Raw genomic sequence first — 18,245 nt, forward strand, 5'->3', positions numbered from 1 at the left:
ACACTGAACATTACATTCTTCCCTTGCTAGTCTATCACCACGTGTTCCAAGAGTTTGAAAGCTATTTTAAGATAAATACTGAACGGGAAACAGGGAATAAGCACTGTGAGTAAGAACAATTTAAAAACAGTCCACCCCCCCTCCATTTCAGGGTGTCCGCATCCTACTGCACGGATCGGAAAAGGGTGGATGGATTCTTCCAACTGTTGTCGTCGTGCGCGGTGTTGCACGTCGAGGTCGGGCCAATTTCGAAGGGCCGCCCACCTCTTCCTCGTGACGTCACTCGTCTCTGACCCACCAAGTCAGCGAACGTATCTGGGCAGTCACATGACAAGTAGGCAGCGCCGTCGGACTGGTGACAGTGGCCAGAGTCCCATCTTGGAATCATGGTAAGCGGCGCTTTTAGCTCGGCATTTGAGGAATGCCTGTGCTCGTGTGCTGTTCAAAAACCCGGACGAGACTTTTAAACGCCGCCTGTGATCGGAGTGCTTTCGTCATGCGGAGTGGTGGAGGCTGGGCCTGGCTAGGCTAAGCTATGCTAGGCTCCGCTCGGCTAGGCTCGACTAACAACGACTTCCACCTCAAAGCCGAAACATTTTTCAACGCGAACCGTCTAACGTGTCTTTTTGTGGCGTTATTCGCGTGTTCCGGGCGGTTATTTGGACGACTCGAGTTTTGAGGGGCGACTCTGACGCGTGATGGATGTTGTTAGCTCCGCATAGTTTCGCTTAGCTTCTGTCAAATGAGCGAGATGCCTTCAAATGAAGCATCGCGTTTCCTGAAATTTCCCTCAACCTCGTGTTGATGGCATCGTTTTTGTGTCACGGCAGCAAAGAAGAAATGAAGTAGTCGAACGCAGCTTACAAGAACGGCCGAACCCATTTAATAATAATAATAATAAATAATAATAATATTTTGACACTAATGTCGATTAAATCTCAATGACACACCATTTCAGTGATCAAGTATAAATTACCAGTTGACGTGTAGCTTTATCTCTTCTTTCTATTGATAACATTTTATTTATTATTGGATCTGTTTTCTTTTTCTATGCTTGTCTGACGGCAAAGTGTCCCTGAGAGCTTTGAAAGGCGCTTAAAATAAAATCTAATTATTATTATTATTATTATAGATGGCTAGCTATCTCGCTAGCTACATACATATCAGCAATATGGATGTCTGGCTATCTATCTAGCTTGCTATCTATTTGCTATCTATTTGCTATCTATTAGCTATTTATTAGCTATTAATTAGCTATCTGTTAGCTGTCTGGCTGGCTCTCTAGCTAAATATCTATTGGCTGTCTGGTTAGATGGCTAGCTATCTAGCTAGCTACATATCTATTAGCTGTAGGGGTGTCCATTGAGCTAGATAGCTATTAGGTATCTTATTGCCTTTCCAACACCTCCTGTATTTTGTTTTTCTACTTCTTTCTTTCCTTTCCTCTTCCTTTCATAACCTTGCTGCTGTGTTACTTCCTGGTAGAGTGAACACTGGTGCAAGTGGATGCCGTATTATTATTATTATATCTATTAGGTGTATGGCTAGCTATCTAGCTAGCTACATATCAGCTATAGGGCTGTCTATCGAGCTAGCTATCTATTAGCTAGGTATGAGCTAGCTGGCTAGCTTTCTATTTATTTGATTTACCTCCGGTTTGAGTCAACGCTGGCGCATGTGGCTGCCGCAGCTCACCCACGGAAAAGCCTATCCTGTGACTGTAAGATGACCTTCAGAGTTTTGAAAGACGCTTAGAAATCAAATGTATTATTATTAGTATTATTATTTATCAAACCGGTGGAATGCCCCCATTTCAAAGTCATCACTAGCACCAGTAAATTGTCGAGAACGTAATACAGTCAATGCCATTGATAAATCTCTTGGAACGCTTGCTAAATTAGACCCGTGACGAAGTTTTGATTGGGATTTTTTTTCACAGCATGAAAAGACACTCAACTGAGCTGAATTTATAGAGCCAAATCAACAAGCTGCATCCAAAGTGCTGTACATGGACAACTTAAGGTTGAACCCAATAAGAGCAGGTAGAGTGAGAACAGCAGAGGCCCCAAAATTGAGCCCTGCGGAACACCACCTGACAGAGGGGTGGTCATCGACTTGGAGCAGCCATGGCATTTGTGTTGACTTATTTTTTATTGTTGAGGTGTTTAATAATAACAATCATAACATATTTCATTTATAAGCACCTTTCAAAACTCTCAAGGTGACTTTACAGTCACGGGATCAGTTTTTCTGTGGGTGAGAAGCGGCAATCACACGCGCCAGCGTTCACTCAACCTGGAATAACTCAAATAGATAGAAAGCTGGCTAGATAGATAATAGATGGCTAGCTAGACTGCTCATGGTTATCTACATAGATAGATAGCAGCTATTGGTTGACCAGGCGGACTCTTCAGCAAGCACTCTTCATTTTTCTTTTGACTTTTGACACTGATGACCCACAGGGAGAAAAAAAATCTTTGGCCACCAAGCACAACCAACCTGACCAAAGTTAAGATGGTATTTTGTCTTTCTTTCAGCCGACAACACAGTCTCCTCAGGATGAGCAGGAGAAGCTTCTGGACGAAGCGGTGCAAGCCGTCAAGGTCCAATCCTTCCAGATGAAACGATGCCTGGTCGGGTCACGTGAGCTCATGCGGTCGGCAGGCTGTTGCTTTGCGCTTGGTTGACTTTGTTATTTTTGCGCTGGTGCGGCAGGACAAGAACAAGCTGATGGATGCGCTGAAGCACGCGTCCAACATGTTGGGAGAGCTGCGCACCTCCATGTTGTCGCCCAAGAGCTACTACGAGCTCTGTATCCTCAAATCCATCGAGCGGCACGTCCACTAGTTTCTGAAAATGGTGGAACTCAATGTTTCTATCTAGCTAGCTATCTGGCTATCTGGCTGGCTAGCGTGAATCACGGTGTCCAAGTCAAGGCCCGGGGGCCAAACTCGGCCCAACATGTCATTTTTTCTGCCCGCCAAAACAAATCAAACTTGTCCAATTCCATGCCCATCTATTGAGCTGGCTAGCGACCGAGCTGGCTAGCGACTGAGCTAGCAAGTGACCGAGCTAGCGAGTGACCGAGCTAGCAAGCGACCGAGCTAGCTAATGAGCGACTGAGCTAGTGCGCAACCGAGCTAGTGAGCTAGCGCGCGACTGAGTTATCGAGCTAGCGACCGAGCTAGCGACGTAGCTAGCGAGTGAGCGACGTAGCTAGCGAGTGAGCGACCGAGCTAGCGAGTGAGCGACCGAGCTAGCGAGCTAGTGCGCGACCGAGCTAGCGAGCGACAGAGGGAGCCAGCGAGTGTGTGACTGAGCTATCCAGCGACAGAGCGAGCGAGCGAGTGTGCGACTGAGATTGCTAGCGAGCGAACGACAGAGCGAGCTAGCAAGTGAGCAACCGAGCTAGCGAGCGAGCGATCGAGCTAGCGAGCGATCGATCTAGTTAATCTCTTACATCACAGGTTTCAAAGTCGAGGCCTGGGGGCCAAATCTGGTCCACCCACATCATTTTATTAGGTCCGAGTAAAGCAAATAAAACTTCCATGATTCCCTGATGCTTGCTAAAGTTCGACCCATGTCAATCACAATAACATCATTCTTATTTTATGGAGGACTGCAAATCGCCAGCGTTGCTACGACTCAATACATCACAGGTGTCCAAGTCAAGGCCCGGGGGCCAAACCTGGCCCACCATGCCATTTTTTTTCCGCCCGCCAAGGCAAATCAAACTTGTCAAATTCCATGCTCGTCAATCAAGCTCGCGGGCTAGCAAGCGATGGAGCTAGCTCGCAAGCGAGCAACTTGGTGCGAATGAACGCAGAGTGTTTTGGCTCCCTAACGAGCGGCGCGGGAAGACATGGCCATCTCAGACGAGCTGCACTACCTGGAGGTCTACCTCACCGACGAGTTTGCCAAAGGACGCAAGGTGGCCGACCTGTACGAGCTGGTCCAGTACGCGGGGAACATCATTCCCAGACTGTGAGCGCCGCCGCCGAAAAATATTGAATCTCAAAATTGAATTTATCTTAAAAATGCAAAATTTAATTTTATTGGCACTACAGACAAAAGAAGACATTATTTAACACAGATATCAGCAGGTGGGGGAATTGTCCTCCAATGATGAGATGAAAATTTTATATGAGAAATAAGATCACATGAGAGTCTACTTGATGTTTGGATGAAAAGGACTAAAAGCTAGCCAGCTATTTGCTATTTATTAGCTGGCTAGCTAGCTATACAGCTGGCTCGCTGGTTAGCTTTCTAGCTGGCTAGCAAGCTATCTGTATATCTATTCGCTATATAGCTGGCTGGCTTTCTAGCTAGCTAGTGATTAGCTACCTAGTTAGCTTTCTATCTATTTGAGTAACCTCCGGGTTGAGTGAACGCTTGCACGTGTGGCTGCCACTGTTCACCCGCAGAAAAACTGATCCCGTGCCTTTAAAGTGACCTTGATAGTTTGAAAGGCGCCTAGAAATCAAATTTAGTATAAAATGAAGATTCAGGGATAATGTTGTTTTTTTATTTGCAATTTTGAAATATAGTGATGCCTCAACTCACGAACATTATTTGTTCCCAGAAAGTGTGTGTGTGTGAGGCGAAAAGTTTGTCTTCCAAACATTTATTTCCCATAAGCAACCATTAAAATAATAATCCATTCCCAGGTCCCCATAAAACATAATTTTCTACTAAATTATATATATATATATATATATATATATATATATATATATATATATATATATATATATATATATATATATATATATATATATATATATATATATATATATATGACCTAGGGCCTAAACTACCAACAAGACTTTAGTTTGCTGACGAAGTTTCTTGGATAAGAAGCGAAACGTCCGACACCTTCAAAGAAGTACAGATGACGGCTGAAGAAACCTTTTCATCAATACACAAAATATACCTTATTTTATGTATAATAAATGTGCTATTGTATTGTAATGAAATAAATAAGCAAACTGTACTGTATCATCAAGTCGTTTTATTTACATTCGTGATGGTAGTTGTCAATGGAGGGTAGCAATGGTGTATTTAGAATAATGGTACTGGGACGCTAAGTCACACAAATGCACACCTTGTTGGTGTTTTTTGATTATCTCCGTTTTCTGCTCTACCGTAATTTTTTTTATGTCCTCTTGGGCTGAACACTAGTCTATGGTGGGGTCTTTTTCGCTCCCATAATAGCAAAAGTACTCCATTCAAACCACATCTGCACTCAAAGAACGGGTGTGTGGAAAACTAGTCCGCCAGCCACCGTGGCACTGTTCGTCGTGTGGTTTGGTTCGTCCGCCGAAAACTAGTTCGTCGGGCAAGATTATATTCTCGCGAATGTAATGTGTCTATTAGCTATTTACTAGCTGGCTAGCTAGCTTTCTATCTGTGTATTTAATAGTGACATTCAGTGTATTAGCTAACTAACTATCTAGCGAGCTAGCTATTATCTATAGAGCTATCTAGGTGGCTAGCTATCTAGCTAGCTATCTGTTGGCAATTTATTAGCTATCTACTAGCTTGATAATTAGCTTTCTATCTATTAACTTCCAGGTTGAGTGAACGCTGGCGCGTGTGGCTGCCGCTGCTTACTCATAGGAAAACTTTATCCTGTGACTGTAAAGTGACCTTGAGAGAGACTTATAAATTAAATGTATTATTATTATGATTACTATTAAATGTTCGAAAAGTTCATAAACTAAAACGTTCGTAAGTTGAGGTTTCACTATATTTTGGTTAATTTCAATCCGTTTTGTAGACTTGTATACTATATTTTAGAATTTGGTCCCCTTTTGAAATGTTATCACACGTTGCTCTTTCTCCCCCGCAGCTACCTGCTGATTACGGTGGGCGTGGTCTACGTGCGCTCCTTTCCGCAATCTCGAAAGGACATCCTGAAGGACCTGGTGGAAATGTGCCGCGGCGTGCAGCACCCCCTGCGGGGCCTCTTCCTTCGCAACTACCTGCTGCAGTGCACCCGCAACATCCTGCCCGACGACGGCGAGCACGCCGAGTAAGGCCCACGGGGGCTCTCCCCAAATAGTACCGCCTACGTTTTCATCCAGCGCTACCTTTATTTTCAAGCAGTGTCGATGCGGTTACCTTGGCCACACCCATTTGGCAATTTGAAAAGCAAGTCGGGTTGTCTGATGATCACCTGCCACCTGCTTTGAAAAGTGACCAAATACAGTGATACCTCAAAAATTATAGGGACCTGGAAACGGATTATTCTCATTTTTAATGGTTTCCTATGGGAAATTAATGTTTGGAACACATACTTTTCGCCTTACACACACTTGTATTATTATAAAGCTAGCTAGCTGGCTAGCTATTAGCTATCTATTAGCTAGCTAGCTTTCTATCTGTGTCAGAGATTCGTATTATGTCTAATCTATCTGTTTGAGTTACTTCCTGGTTAAGCGAACGCTGGCTCTGTGACTGTAAAGTGACCTTGAGTGTTTTGAAATGAAGTTTATTATTATTATATATATATATTTTTTGGGGAACCAATTAAGTTCATAAGCTAAGGTGTCACTGTACAGTCAAAGCTGTCTTTCTCTGCGTCTCACTTCTTGACCAATTCAATTTTTGAGCAAAAACTTTTTTATGCCTCGGTTTCCAACGGAAAATGAGTTCTGGACCAAACTGAGCGCACCTGAAGGCACCACCTGACTCCCCTCCGCTTCCTTTTATGTCACTTTCTAGTATTGCCTCTCATTGTGATTGACACATTAGTCATGTCCGCAAATCGGATGCTATAATAATAATAATAATAATAATAATAATAATAATAATAAACCATTTGATTTTTAAGCGCCTTTCAAAACTCTCAAGGTCACTTTACAGTCACAGGATCCGTTCTTCTGTGGGAGAGCAGCGGCAGCCACACGCGCCAGCATTCACTCAACCCGGAAGTCAATAGCTAGAAAGCTAGCTAGCCAGCTAATAGATAGCTAACATATAGCTAGCTAGCCACCTAGATAGCTCAATAGCTAATTGATAGCTAGTTAGTTAGCGAGATAGTTAGCTAATACACTGAATGTAACTATTAAATACACAGATAGAAAGCTAGCTAGGCAGCTAGTAGATAGCCAATGGATAGCTAGCTACAATTCCCCCCTCATAAAGGCTAATCCGATCCAACAAATCCCCCACAAGGTGACAAAATGAGCAAATAGAAATCCATTTATTGCTCTGTCAACACAGCTTTGTGTCGTGGAACAAAAATAGTGTCCCAAGGAGACAAGTCCGTGTTGTCCTTCAGGCGGCGAAACGCGGCAGAGTTTTTATGTGGTGTGTTTGAACAGATTGTTGAGGGCTACCCCCGTGTAGCGTTCCATCCTGAGTCGACGTGTTTCTATTGTTCAATATCAATGACTAATTCCAATGGGAAATGATGCTTCGGTTTTCCACCAAATGGATTTTCGAACAGGATTCTGGAACGGTTTATGGTGGAAAACCCCGTTTTTTTGGGGGGAGGTTGCTGTTGACACCAAAGTTTTTCCCCTCTCCACCAAGGGGCTCTGAGGAGATGACGGGCGACATCAACGACTCCATCGACTTTGTGCTGCTCAACTTTGCGGAGATGAACAAGCTTTGGGTGCGCATGCAGCACCAGGGTCACAGTCGCGACCGGGAGAAGCGCGAGAAGGAGCGCCAGGAGCTGCGCATCCTGGTGGGCACCAACCTGGTGCGCCTCAGCCAATTGGAAGGCGTCAACGTGGACAAGTACAAGCAGGTTAGCGCAACCGGGGACAACCCACATTTTGCTTTTGCTTTGGCTGCGGCCAAAGATGACAGGAAATCGGACATTTTGCAATTAAGAGGAAACCTATAGGAGGAAAATGTCAGATGAAAGATACAGTGATACCCCAGCTTATGAATGATTTAGCTTACGAACTTTTCACCTTACGAACATTAAATTCGCTAGCATATAGCCTTGGCTGACAAACTAGTTTTTGGCGGACGAAGCAAACTACACAGCGCCACGGTGGCTGGCGGACTAGTTTTCAATACCCCCTTTCTTTGAGTGCGGATGTGGTTTGTTATCGAGTGGAGTACTTTTGCTATTATAGGAGCGAAAAAGACCATACCACAGGCTAGTGTTATGCCGAAGAGGACACAAAAGATATCATCAAGAGGCAACCTGGAAGTTTGTCATCCATTGACAACTACCATCACATCGGTCAATACAATAATATAATAATACATTGTATTTATAAGCGCCTTTCAAAACTCTCAAGGTCACTTTACAGTCACAGGATCTGTTTTTCTGCGGGTGAGCAGCGGCAGCCACACGCGCCAGCGTTCACTCAACCCAGAAGTAACTCAAATAGCTAGAAAGCTAACTAGCTAGCTAACAGATAGCTAATAGATAGCCAGCTACATAGCTAGCCAGATAGCTAATCGATAGCAAATGGATCGCCAGCTGGTTAGACAGCTAATAGATAACAAATAGAGAGCAAATAGGGTTGACAACTTGATTATACAGTACAGTTTATTTCTTTCATTACAATCCAATAGCACATTTATTATACATAAAATAAGGTCTATTGTGTGTCGTTTTAAGGCTTATTTAGTATAAAATTATGTTTTATGGGGACCTGGGAACATATTATTCTCATTTTTAATGGTTTCCGATGGGAAATAAATGTTTGGAAGAGGACCTTTTTGACTGACACACACTTTCTAGGAATGAATTAAATTTGTAAGCTGAGGTATCACTGTACAATTGTTTTCCTGCAAAGATTGGATTGGATTAACCTTAGTCTCGCAGAGGAGACATTAACATTTCACAGCAGCAAAGTGATGGAAGGAAAGGAAAGGAAGAAGTGGAAAAACAAAATACAGGAGCCTCTGTAAAGGCAGCCACTCTTGCGCTGTCATCTTGAAGTCCAAGAAACAAAATAACAAATAATGTGACACAAAAGACACTGAGTCATTCAATCTTCAGCACTTTCTGCACCCTCTTTGTCGCATGAAGCAGTTCAAGATGAAAGAGGAGACGATCAAAGCCTCCTTATCACCAGTGGATCAGGGACATCTTGATCAAATGTGCACATCTGCAACATGTATGGAAAGCAAACACGAATCTGTCGCATCCGTTGACCAAAAGAGATTGTCTTCCATCTGCTGTCCAACGTCAATCCGCTTCAATTCCAAGCCGCGACCGTTCCACATATGCATTGGTGAAAAAACACAAGGGATGACTGTAATTGATGTCACCCCCACACCCCCACCCCCCCTCCTTGACCCCGCAGGTGGTTCTTCCGGGCGTACTGGAGCAGGTGGTGAACTGCCGAGACTCGCTGGCGCAAGAGTACCTGATGGAATGCATCATCCAGGTAGTCGCGCGTCCTTGTCCGTCCTCCTCTTCTTCTTCTTGCGAAGACGCTCGTCCTTATCCTCCTCGTCCGTGCGCTGCCACCAGGTGTTCCCGGACGAGTTCCACCTGCAGACCCTCAACCCTTTCCTGCGCTCCTGCGCTGAGCTTCACCAGCACGTCAACGTCAAGAACATCATCATCGCCCTCATCGACCGGTACGGCCAATTCCTGTCCGAGGATCGGCAAAACGCGCCCCCCCCCAAATGCTTCATCCGATCTGAAGCCCGTCGAGCTCTGATGGCCAACGTTTCCTTTCAGACTGGCGCTGTTTGCTCACCGAGAAGACGGGCCCGGGATTCCGGCAGAGATCAAACTTTTTGACATCTTCTCTCAGCAGGTTGCCACCGTCATCCAGGTAGGCCGCTTGACCCATTTTCACGCCGTATGCCTTTGGGCGGTGTCAAAGTCATTTTTTGCTATCTAGCGTGCTAGCATGAGAGATAATAATCATCATCATCATCATCATAATACTACATTTCATTTATAAGCAGCAGATAGCTAATAGATAGCCAGATAGCTAATAGACAGCAAATAGCAAGCAAAGGATGATAATAATAATAATAATGATAATAATAATAATAATAATAAATTTCATTTATAAGTGCCTTTCAAAACTCTCAAGGTCACTTTACAGTCACAGGATAAGTTTTTCTTTGGGTGAGCAGCGGCAGCCACAAGCGCCAGCGTACACTCAACCCAAAGGTAACTCAAATAGAGGAAAGATAGCGAGCTAGCCAATCAATAGCCAACAGATACCTAGCTAGATAGCCAGCCAGATAGATAGCCAGTCAGTTAGATAGTGAATAGATAGCTAACTAGCCAGATAGCGACCCAGATAACTAATAGATAGCAAATAGCTAGAAAATGATAGTAATAATAATAATACATTTCATTGATAAACAGCTTTCAAAACTCTTAAAGGACAACCGACGTCTCCGGACAAGTTGTGTCCATAATTTGTAAAATGCTTTCAAATGACGTCTACTGAGCGTATTTTAATAAGATTCCACCGCATATAGCTATATTTTACGTTTTAAGACTCGCGCTGAATATTCAGGAAGTCTTGTTTTTGAGTTGGTGACGAGTCCGTATGTGACATCACTAAAGGAACGGCCCTGACCGAAAAAAAGACGCATTGTAGCGGTCCTTCCATCACGTCAATGTATTTTGCTGTACTTGTTTGGTCTGGGGACCTCGTGTTGCACCCAAAAGCCGCCAGAAGAGGGCGTCCAAGCTCCATATAAGGAATTTATTAGCCTGTGGAAACAGAGGTGGCCACAGGAGGTCGCCATTTTGTGCCTCTTTTGCGTTGAGACATCTCCCCTCAATGTTGCCTCATAATGGCACGGAATAAATTCTTTAATCGTTTGCAAACATGTATGCTTTCCTCTTCAGAACTATTTGAATCATATTCATAACTGGATGTGTAACAAGAAAGCATATTCTCCGAATCTGAAGCCATTGTTTTGATTCTGCAGCAATGCAAGATGTCTTGGCGTGATGTCATGAACTGGGGGCGGGACTTTCTGAAAATGCCCAGTTCGCAGCTCAATTTTTTTGCAGATTTTGGACACTTTGTCATTTTTATTGGTGTTTTGCATTTGAATAAAAATATCATACTGCGTGTTTTGGGTATTTTAGATGCTATAAAACATTTTTCTGATGTCAGTTAAGAAACAAAAAAGTGACGTCGGTTGTCCTTTAAGGTCACTTTACAGTCACGGGATACGTCTTTCCTTGCGTGAGCAGCCTCAGCCACACGCGTCAGCGTTCACTCAACCCGGAAGTAACACATATAAATAGCTAGCCAATCAATAGCCAACAAATACTTAGATAGCCAGCCAGATAGTGTATGGTTAGCTAGCTGGATAACTAGCTAACCAGCCAGATAGCTAATAGATAGCAAATGATAATAATAATAATAATAATTAATTTCATTTATAAGATGAGCATGGAATTTCAATTGTCCCCCCCGAACCCCCCCTCTATGCAGTCACGCCAGGACATGCCGTCGGAGGACGTGGTGTCCCTGCAGGTGTCCCTCATCAATCTGGCCATGAAGTGTTACCCCGACCGCGTGGACTACGTCGACAAAGTGCTGGAGAGCACCGTGGAGATCTTCAACAAGCTCAACCTGGAACAGTACGTCCTTGTGGGAGGGGGGGGGGGGGGTCAAGTACATGGAAAGCTACAAGAATGGACGCTGTGACCGTGTCTCCCTCAGCATCGCCACCAGCAGCGCCGTGTCCAAGGAGCTGACGCGTCTGCTCAAGATCCCGGTGGACACGTACGACGACGTCCTGACGGTGCTGCGCCTCAAGCACTTCCCGCCGCTCTTTGAGTACTTTGATTACGAGTCTCGCAAGAGCATGAGCTGCTACGTGCTAGCCAACACGCTGGACCACAACACCGCCGTGGTGGCGCAAGACCAGGTCGGAACCCCAACCCGGTTGGTTCATGGCGACGCCCGTTTCACGCCTCCCCCTCCGCCCCCCAGGTGGACGCCATCTTGAACCTGGTGTCGACGCTGATCCAGGACCAGCCGGACCAGCCAGCCGACGAGCCGGACCCCGAGGACTTTGCGGAGGAGCAGAGCCTTGTGGGCCGCTTCATTCACTTGCTGCGCTCGGACGACCCCGATCAGCAGTACCTGGTATGGGCATCGCCCGTCGCGCTCTAATATATAGATAATGATACATTTCATTTCTAAGCGCCTTTCAAAACTCTCAAGGTCACTTTACAGTCACAGGATCAGTTTTTCTGTGGGTGAGCAGCGGCAGCCACACGCGCCAGCGTTCACTCAACCCGGAAGCCATATAGCTAATAGCTAGTCAGCTAGATAACTCTCCAGTGGGCCAGACAGATAATGGAGAGCTAGCTAGATAGCCAGACAGACAGACAACAGATAGCTAAGAGATAATAAATAGCAAATGGATAGCAAATAGCTAGCTAGCTAGGCGTTCACTCAACCCGGAAGCCATATAGCTAATAGCTAGTCAGCTAGATAACTCTCCAGTGGGCCAGACAGATAATGGAGAGCTAGCTAGATAGCCAGACAGACAGACAACAGATAGCTAAGAGATAATAAATAGCAAATGGATAGCAAATAGCTAGCTAGCTAGGCGTTCACTCAACCCGGAAGCCATATAGCTAATAGCTAGTCAGCTAGATAACTCTCCAGTGGGCCAGACAGAGAATGGAGAGCTAGCTAGGTAGCCAGACAGACAGACAACAGATAGCAAATGGATAATAAAGAGCAAATGGATAGCAAATAGCTAGCTAGATAGGCGTTCGGCGTTCACTCAACCCGGAATAACTCAAATAGATAGAAAGCAAGCCAGCTAGCTAATAGATAGCTATCTAGCTAGATAGCGATCCAACGGGCCAGACAGCTCATCGATAGCTAGCCAGATAGACATACAACAGATAGCAAATAGATAATCCATATCAAATAGATAGCAAATAGGTAGCTAGGCGTTCAGCGTTCACTGAACCCAGAATAACTCAAATAGATAGAAAGCGAGCCAGCTAGCTAATGGATGAATAGATATCCAGCGGGCTAGACAGCTAATAGATATCTAGCTAGATAGCCGGGCAGACAGACAACAGATAGATAATAGATAGCAAATAGCTAGCTAGCTAGACGTTCAGCGGTCACTCAACCCGGTATAACTCAAATAGATAGAAAGCGAGCCAGCTAGCTAATAGATAGCTATCTAGCTAGATGGATAGCCATATAGCTAATAGCTAGTCAGCTAGATAGCTTTCCAGCGAGCCAGACAGCTAATAGTTAGCTAGCTATATTATATTCTCAAATATAGTTATTGTATTATAATATATAGTCATTGTTGCTAAACGCCTCCATTATTGTTTACAAAAATTGTTATTTTGTTAACACAAAAAAACAAACGCATGACATTTGCGGCGCAGATCCTCAACACGGCCCGCAAACACTTTGGCGCCGGCGGGAACCAACGGATCCGCTACACGCTGCCCCCGCTGGTCTTTGCCGCCTACCAGCTGGCCTTCCGCTACAAGGACGACTCGGCGCAGGTGGGCGCTTGAGGCACGCTTGCGCCGTGCCTCTGTGACTTCGCTATGACTCCGCCCCCTTCCTTTTTTGGGTCCCGCCTTCCTTCAGGACGACAAGTGGGAGAAAAAGTGCCAGAAGATCTTCTCCTTCGCCCACCAGACCATCAGCGCCTTGATCAAGGCGGAGCTGGCCGAGCTGCCGCTGCGCCTCTTCCTGCAGGGGGCGCTGGCGGCCGGCGAGATCGGCTTTGAGAACCACGAGACGGTGGCCTACGAGTTCATGTCGCAGGTAAGCCCGGAGGGGCGGGATCGCCCTCCCGACTTGCCGTTTGACCTTCCTTCCCTTTGCAGTAGTCATGTGTCGTTAGCGAACGAGCCGGTTCTTAGAGCCGGATATCTGAAGTGAACGAAGAGAGCCGGTTCCTCACAAGGAGCCGGAAATGGGATCCGACTTGTTTGTCCTCTATTCCCCGCCCTTGGTTTTTGGTTAAAACCGCATGTGATTGGTCGATATCCGTGGTAGAGGGAGGGAATTAGACACACGCAGCGGTGAGGAGAAGCGGGGGGTTAGCGTTGACAGGTGGACAAATGTTATCATATTATGCTGTTATTATTATTCAATTATTATATTTCTTACTAGTTGGTATGATAGTATTATTAATATGAAAAGCAAATTAGTGACAGCTGATCATCAGACCAGAGTAACCACAGGGAAAGTCAAAGTTAGTGGATACACTCTGTGCACATATAAAGCCATATAAATACAAATATTTGATATAGTGTATTTTTTACATGAGTAATTAGTTTTTCACATAATTTTACATGATTTTTGATAGTTAATTTAAGCAACAAAAAAAAACTGAGGAGCCATTTGGGAGCCAAAAGAGCTGCTCATTATTATTCACTGCTTTTTGAGAAAAGAACCGGCTCTCTGAAAAGAGCCAGAATCCCATCACTAATTAACACCGTCGTCTTTGTCCACTCATTGTGTGTGTGTGTGTGTGTGTGTGTGCGTGTGTGTGTGTGTGTGTGTGTGTGTGTGTGTGTGTGTGTGTGTGTGTGTGTGTGTGTGTGTGTGTTGTTTTTCCACATAATTTTACATGATTTTTGGTAGTTAATTTAAGCAACAACAAAAAAACAAACAAACTGAGGAGCCATTTGTGAGCCAAAAGAGCTGAAGAAGTTTTTTAGTGAGCCGAGCCAAAAGAACCGGCTCTCTGAAAAGAGCCAGAATCCCATCACTAATCAACACCGTCGTCGTCTTTGTCCACTCAGTGTGTGTGTGTGTGTGTGTGTGTGTGTGTGTGTGTGTGTGTGTGTGTGTGTGTGTGTGTGTGTGTGTGCGCGTGTGTGTGTGTTGTTTTTCACATAATTTTACATGATTTTTGGTAGTTAATTTAAGCAACAACAAAAAACAAACAAACTGAGGAGCCATTTGTGAGCCAAAAGAGCTGAAGAAGTTTTTTTAGTGAGCCGAGCCAAAAGAACCGGCTCTCTGAAATCACTACTTTGCAGGCCTTCTCGCTGTACGAGGACGAGATCGGTGACTCCAAAGCGCAGCTGGCGGCCATCACCTTGATCATCGGCACCTTTGAGCGCAGCAAGTGCTTCGGCGAGGAGAATCACGAGCCGCTCCGGACGCAATGCGCGTTGGCCGCCTCCAAGCTGCTCAAGAAACCCGACCAGTGTCGCGCCGTGAGCACCTGCGCTCACCTCTTCTGGTCCGGACGCAGCACGGACAAGAACGGCGAGGAGGTGAGCTTGCCGATCTGGTGGTGTGTGGGGGGGGGTGGGGGGGGGGGGGAATTCCGCCGGCGTAACCGCCCCGTCGCTCGCTCGCCTTTCAGATCAGAGACGGCAAGCGCGTGATGGAGTGTCTGAAGAAGGCGCTGAAGATCGCCAACCAGTGCATGGACCCCTCGCTGCAAGTGCAGCTCTTCATCGAGATCCTCAACCGATACGTCTGCTTCTACGAGAGGGAAAACGACGCCGTAAGACCCTCGCTGACAACCTCGCCGTTCGCTTCTCTTCGTTGGAGGCTGACATATTTTGTTCATTCATTTTTTATAATAATAATAATAATAATAATAATACATTTCATTTCTAAGCACCTTTACAAAACTCTCAAGGTCACTTTACAGTCACAGGATAAAGTTTTTCTGTGGGTGAGAAGCGGCAGCCACATGCGCCAGCGTTCACTCTACCCCGAAGTAACTCAAATAGATAGAAAGCTAGCTAGCGAATGGATAGAAAACAAATAGCTAATAGTTAGCCAGATAACCAACAGCGAGCCAGCTAGAAAGCTTACAACCAATCAGCTAGACAGCTAATAGCTACCTGTCTAGCTAATGGATAGCTAATAAATAGCTAATAGTCAGATAGCCGACAGCTAATAGCTAGCTAGCTAATGGATAGCAAATAAATAACGAATAGATAGCCAGCTAGACAGCTTACAGCCAGCCAGCTAGACAGCTAATAGCTAGCTAGCTAATAGATACCAAATAAATAGCTAATGGTTTGCCAGATAGCTTACAGCTAGACAGCTAATAGCTACCTCGCTAGCTAATGGATAGATAATAAATAGCTAATAGATCGTCAGCTAGACAGCTAATGGATAGCAAATAAATAACGAATAGATAGCCAGCTAGGCAGCTTACAGCCAGTCAGCTAGACTGCTAATAGCTCGCTAGCTAGCTAATGGACCGCAAATAAATAGCTAATAGTTGGCCAGATAGCCAACAGCTAGACAACCAGTCCGCTAGCTAGCTAATGGATCGCAAATAAATAGCTAATACTTAGCCAGATAGCTTACAGCTAGACAGCTAATAGCTAGCTAGCTAATGGATCGCAAATAAATAGCTAATAGTTGGCCTTATAGCCACCAGCTAGACAGCTGACAGCCAGTCAGCCTAGACTCCTAATAGCTAGCTAGCTAATGAATAGCGAACAGATAGCCAACAGCTAGACAGCTTACAGCATGTCAGCTAGACAGCTAATAACTAGCTATCTGGCTAATTGATAGCTAATAAATAGCTAATAGTTAGCCAGTTAGCCAACAGCTAGCCAGATTACGTGGTCAGCTTTTGAAAGAAATATTTGCTTTTAGATGCGCCTTATAGTGCAGAAAACCAGTAAGTGTTGATCGCTGGCTACCTAGCTAGCTATCTATTTGCTATCAATAAGCTAGCTAGCTAACTTTCTCTATTGCGCATGTGGCTGCCGCTGCTCACCCACAGAGAAACTTATCCTGTAACTGTAAATTGACCTTGAGAGTTTTGAAAGGCGCTTATAAATGAAATGTATTATTATTATTATTCATAAGTTTTTGCGGTTGCGCTCTGGCAGGTGACGGTGCAGGTTCTGAACCAGCTGATCCAGAAGATCCGCGAGGACCTCCCCAACCTCGAGGCCAGTGAGGAGAGCGAGCAGATCAACAAACACTTCCACAACACGCTGGAGCACCTGCGCCTGCAACGGGAGGCGCCGGAGGCCCAGGGGCCCGTCTACGAAGGACTGGTCCTCTGAAACCGCCGCCACCGTCGGATTTGGGCCAGTCCGGCATTTCCCCCGCCATCCATTTTCTTGCTGCAGCGGAAAGTCGAGCGAGTATTTCCGCCCAAGGGGCGGAACCGATGCTTCCGCGGCTTTTCGGGCCAAGCGTCTCGTCCGCTAAGCCCCGCCTCCCCCCGAGCACAGGCCCCTCCCCCTCGTTTTGTGCATAAGATGAGTGGCGAGTTCAATTGGAATGCTGGTCGTCATTCGCGGAAACAAAAGCATCCATTCTTAACAATGAACTTAGCTGCTTTTTGTTAATTTTGCAAAGGCACTATATCGATATAATAAAGTATTACAGTTAATATAAAAAGTGTCTCGTGCTGTGAAAGCAGCTACATTTTTCTTATTTTTGGAGGGTTGGGGTAATCTGAATCGACGCCATTCATCATTACCATTACATGGCATCGCGCCATTTTTCCTACTTTCTACTACAACTGAAGATGACAAGTCGTTTCTAGTTTATAAATGAAATGTATTATTGTTATTGGCTATCAATTAGCTAGCTTGCTAGCTTTCTATCTATATGAGTTACATATTATTATTATTATTAGCTATCTAGCTAGCTTTCTATCTAGGGACATATGTCTTCTTGTGCTGGTCCCAAGCCCGGATAAATACAGAGGGTTGGGTCAGGGAGGGCAATCGAAAACAAACATGCGTATCATACCTCTGAAGATGGAGGTTACTGATTCGCTGTGGCGACCCCTTGAAGGGAAAAGAAGATTAGCTATCTATTAGCTAGCTAGCTTTCTATAGGAGTTAGGTATTATTATTATCAGCTATTTCTATCTGTGTATTTGAGTTAGGTATTATTGTTGCTCAGTTGTTGTAAAGTGACCTTGACAGTTTTGTAAGGTGCTTATAAATGAAATGTATTATCATTATTATCAGTATTCTTATTAGCTATCTATTAGCTAGCTAGCTAGTTTTCTATCTATTTGAGTTACTTCCGGGTTGAGAGCACGCTGGTGTGTGTGACTGCCGCTGCTCACCCACATAAAAACTTATCCTGTGACTGTAAAGTATATTTGATAGTTTTGAAAGGTGCTTATAACTGAAATTTATTATTATTATCACTACTATTATTATTAACCTCTGAAGATGGAGGACGCTGTGGTGAACCCTTGAAAGGAAAAGATTACTACTATTATTATCTAATTTGGATCGCAAACGTGAGCAGGTCGGTATCATTAAACCGTCTCAATAAAATATTTCGGGTAATAAACGGGAAGTTCCTAAAAGTTGCAAGTTG

At 44.8% G+C, this 18,245-nt stretch overlaps 1 protein-coding gene across 1 annotated transcript; it reads left to right on the plus strand.

Annotated features, from left to right (window-relative positions):
- The first annotated feature begins 248 nt into the window (after window positions 1-248).
- vps35 (VPS35 retromer complex component) lies at window positions 249-17,309 on the plus strand. The gene is made up of 17 exons (XM_088991570.1): window positions 249-389; window positions 2,538-2,633; window positions 2,716-2,812; window positions 3,861-3,984; window positions 5,852-6,034; window positions 7,540-7,759; window positions 9,282-9,365; window positions 9,452-9,561; window positions 9,665-9,761; window positions 11,400-11,548; window positions 11,631-11,838; window positions 11,904-12,059; window positions 13,337-13,459; window positions 13,548-13,727; window positions 14,954-15,193; window positions 15,286-15,429; window positions 16,784-17,309. Exons 1-17 carry the CDS (start codon window positions 387-389, stop codon window positions 16,961-16,963), a joined length of 2,394 nt encoding a protein of 797 aa, XP_088847696.1. The 5' UTR covers window positions 249-386; the 3' UTR covers window positions 16,964-17,309.
- The last annotated feature ends 936 nt before the right edge of the window (window positions 17,310-18,245 follow it).

Source organism: Hippocampus bargibanti, linkage group LG03, assembly GCF_051943395.1.
Source record: "Hippocampus bargibanti isolate YZ-2025 linkage group LG03, ASM5194339v1, whole genome shotgun sequence".
Lineage (NCBI taxonomy): Eukaryota > Metazoa > Chordata > Actinopteri > Syngnathiformes > Syngnathidae > Hippocampus > Hippocampus bargibanti.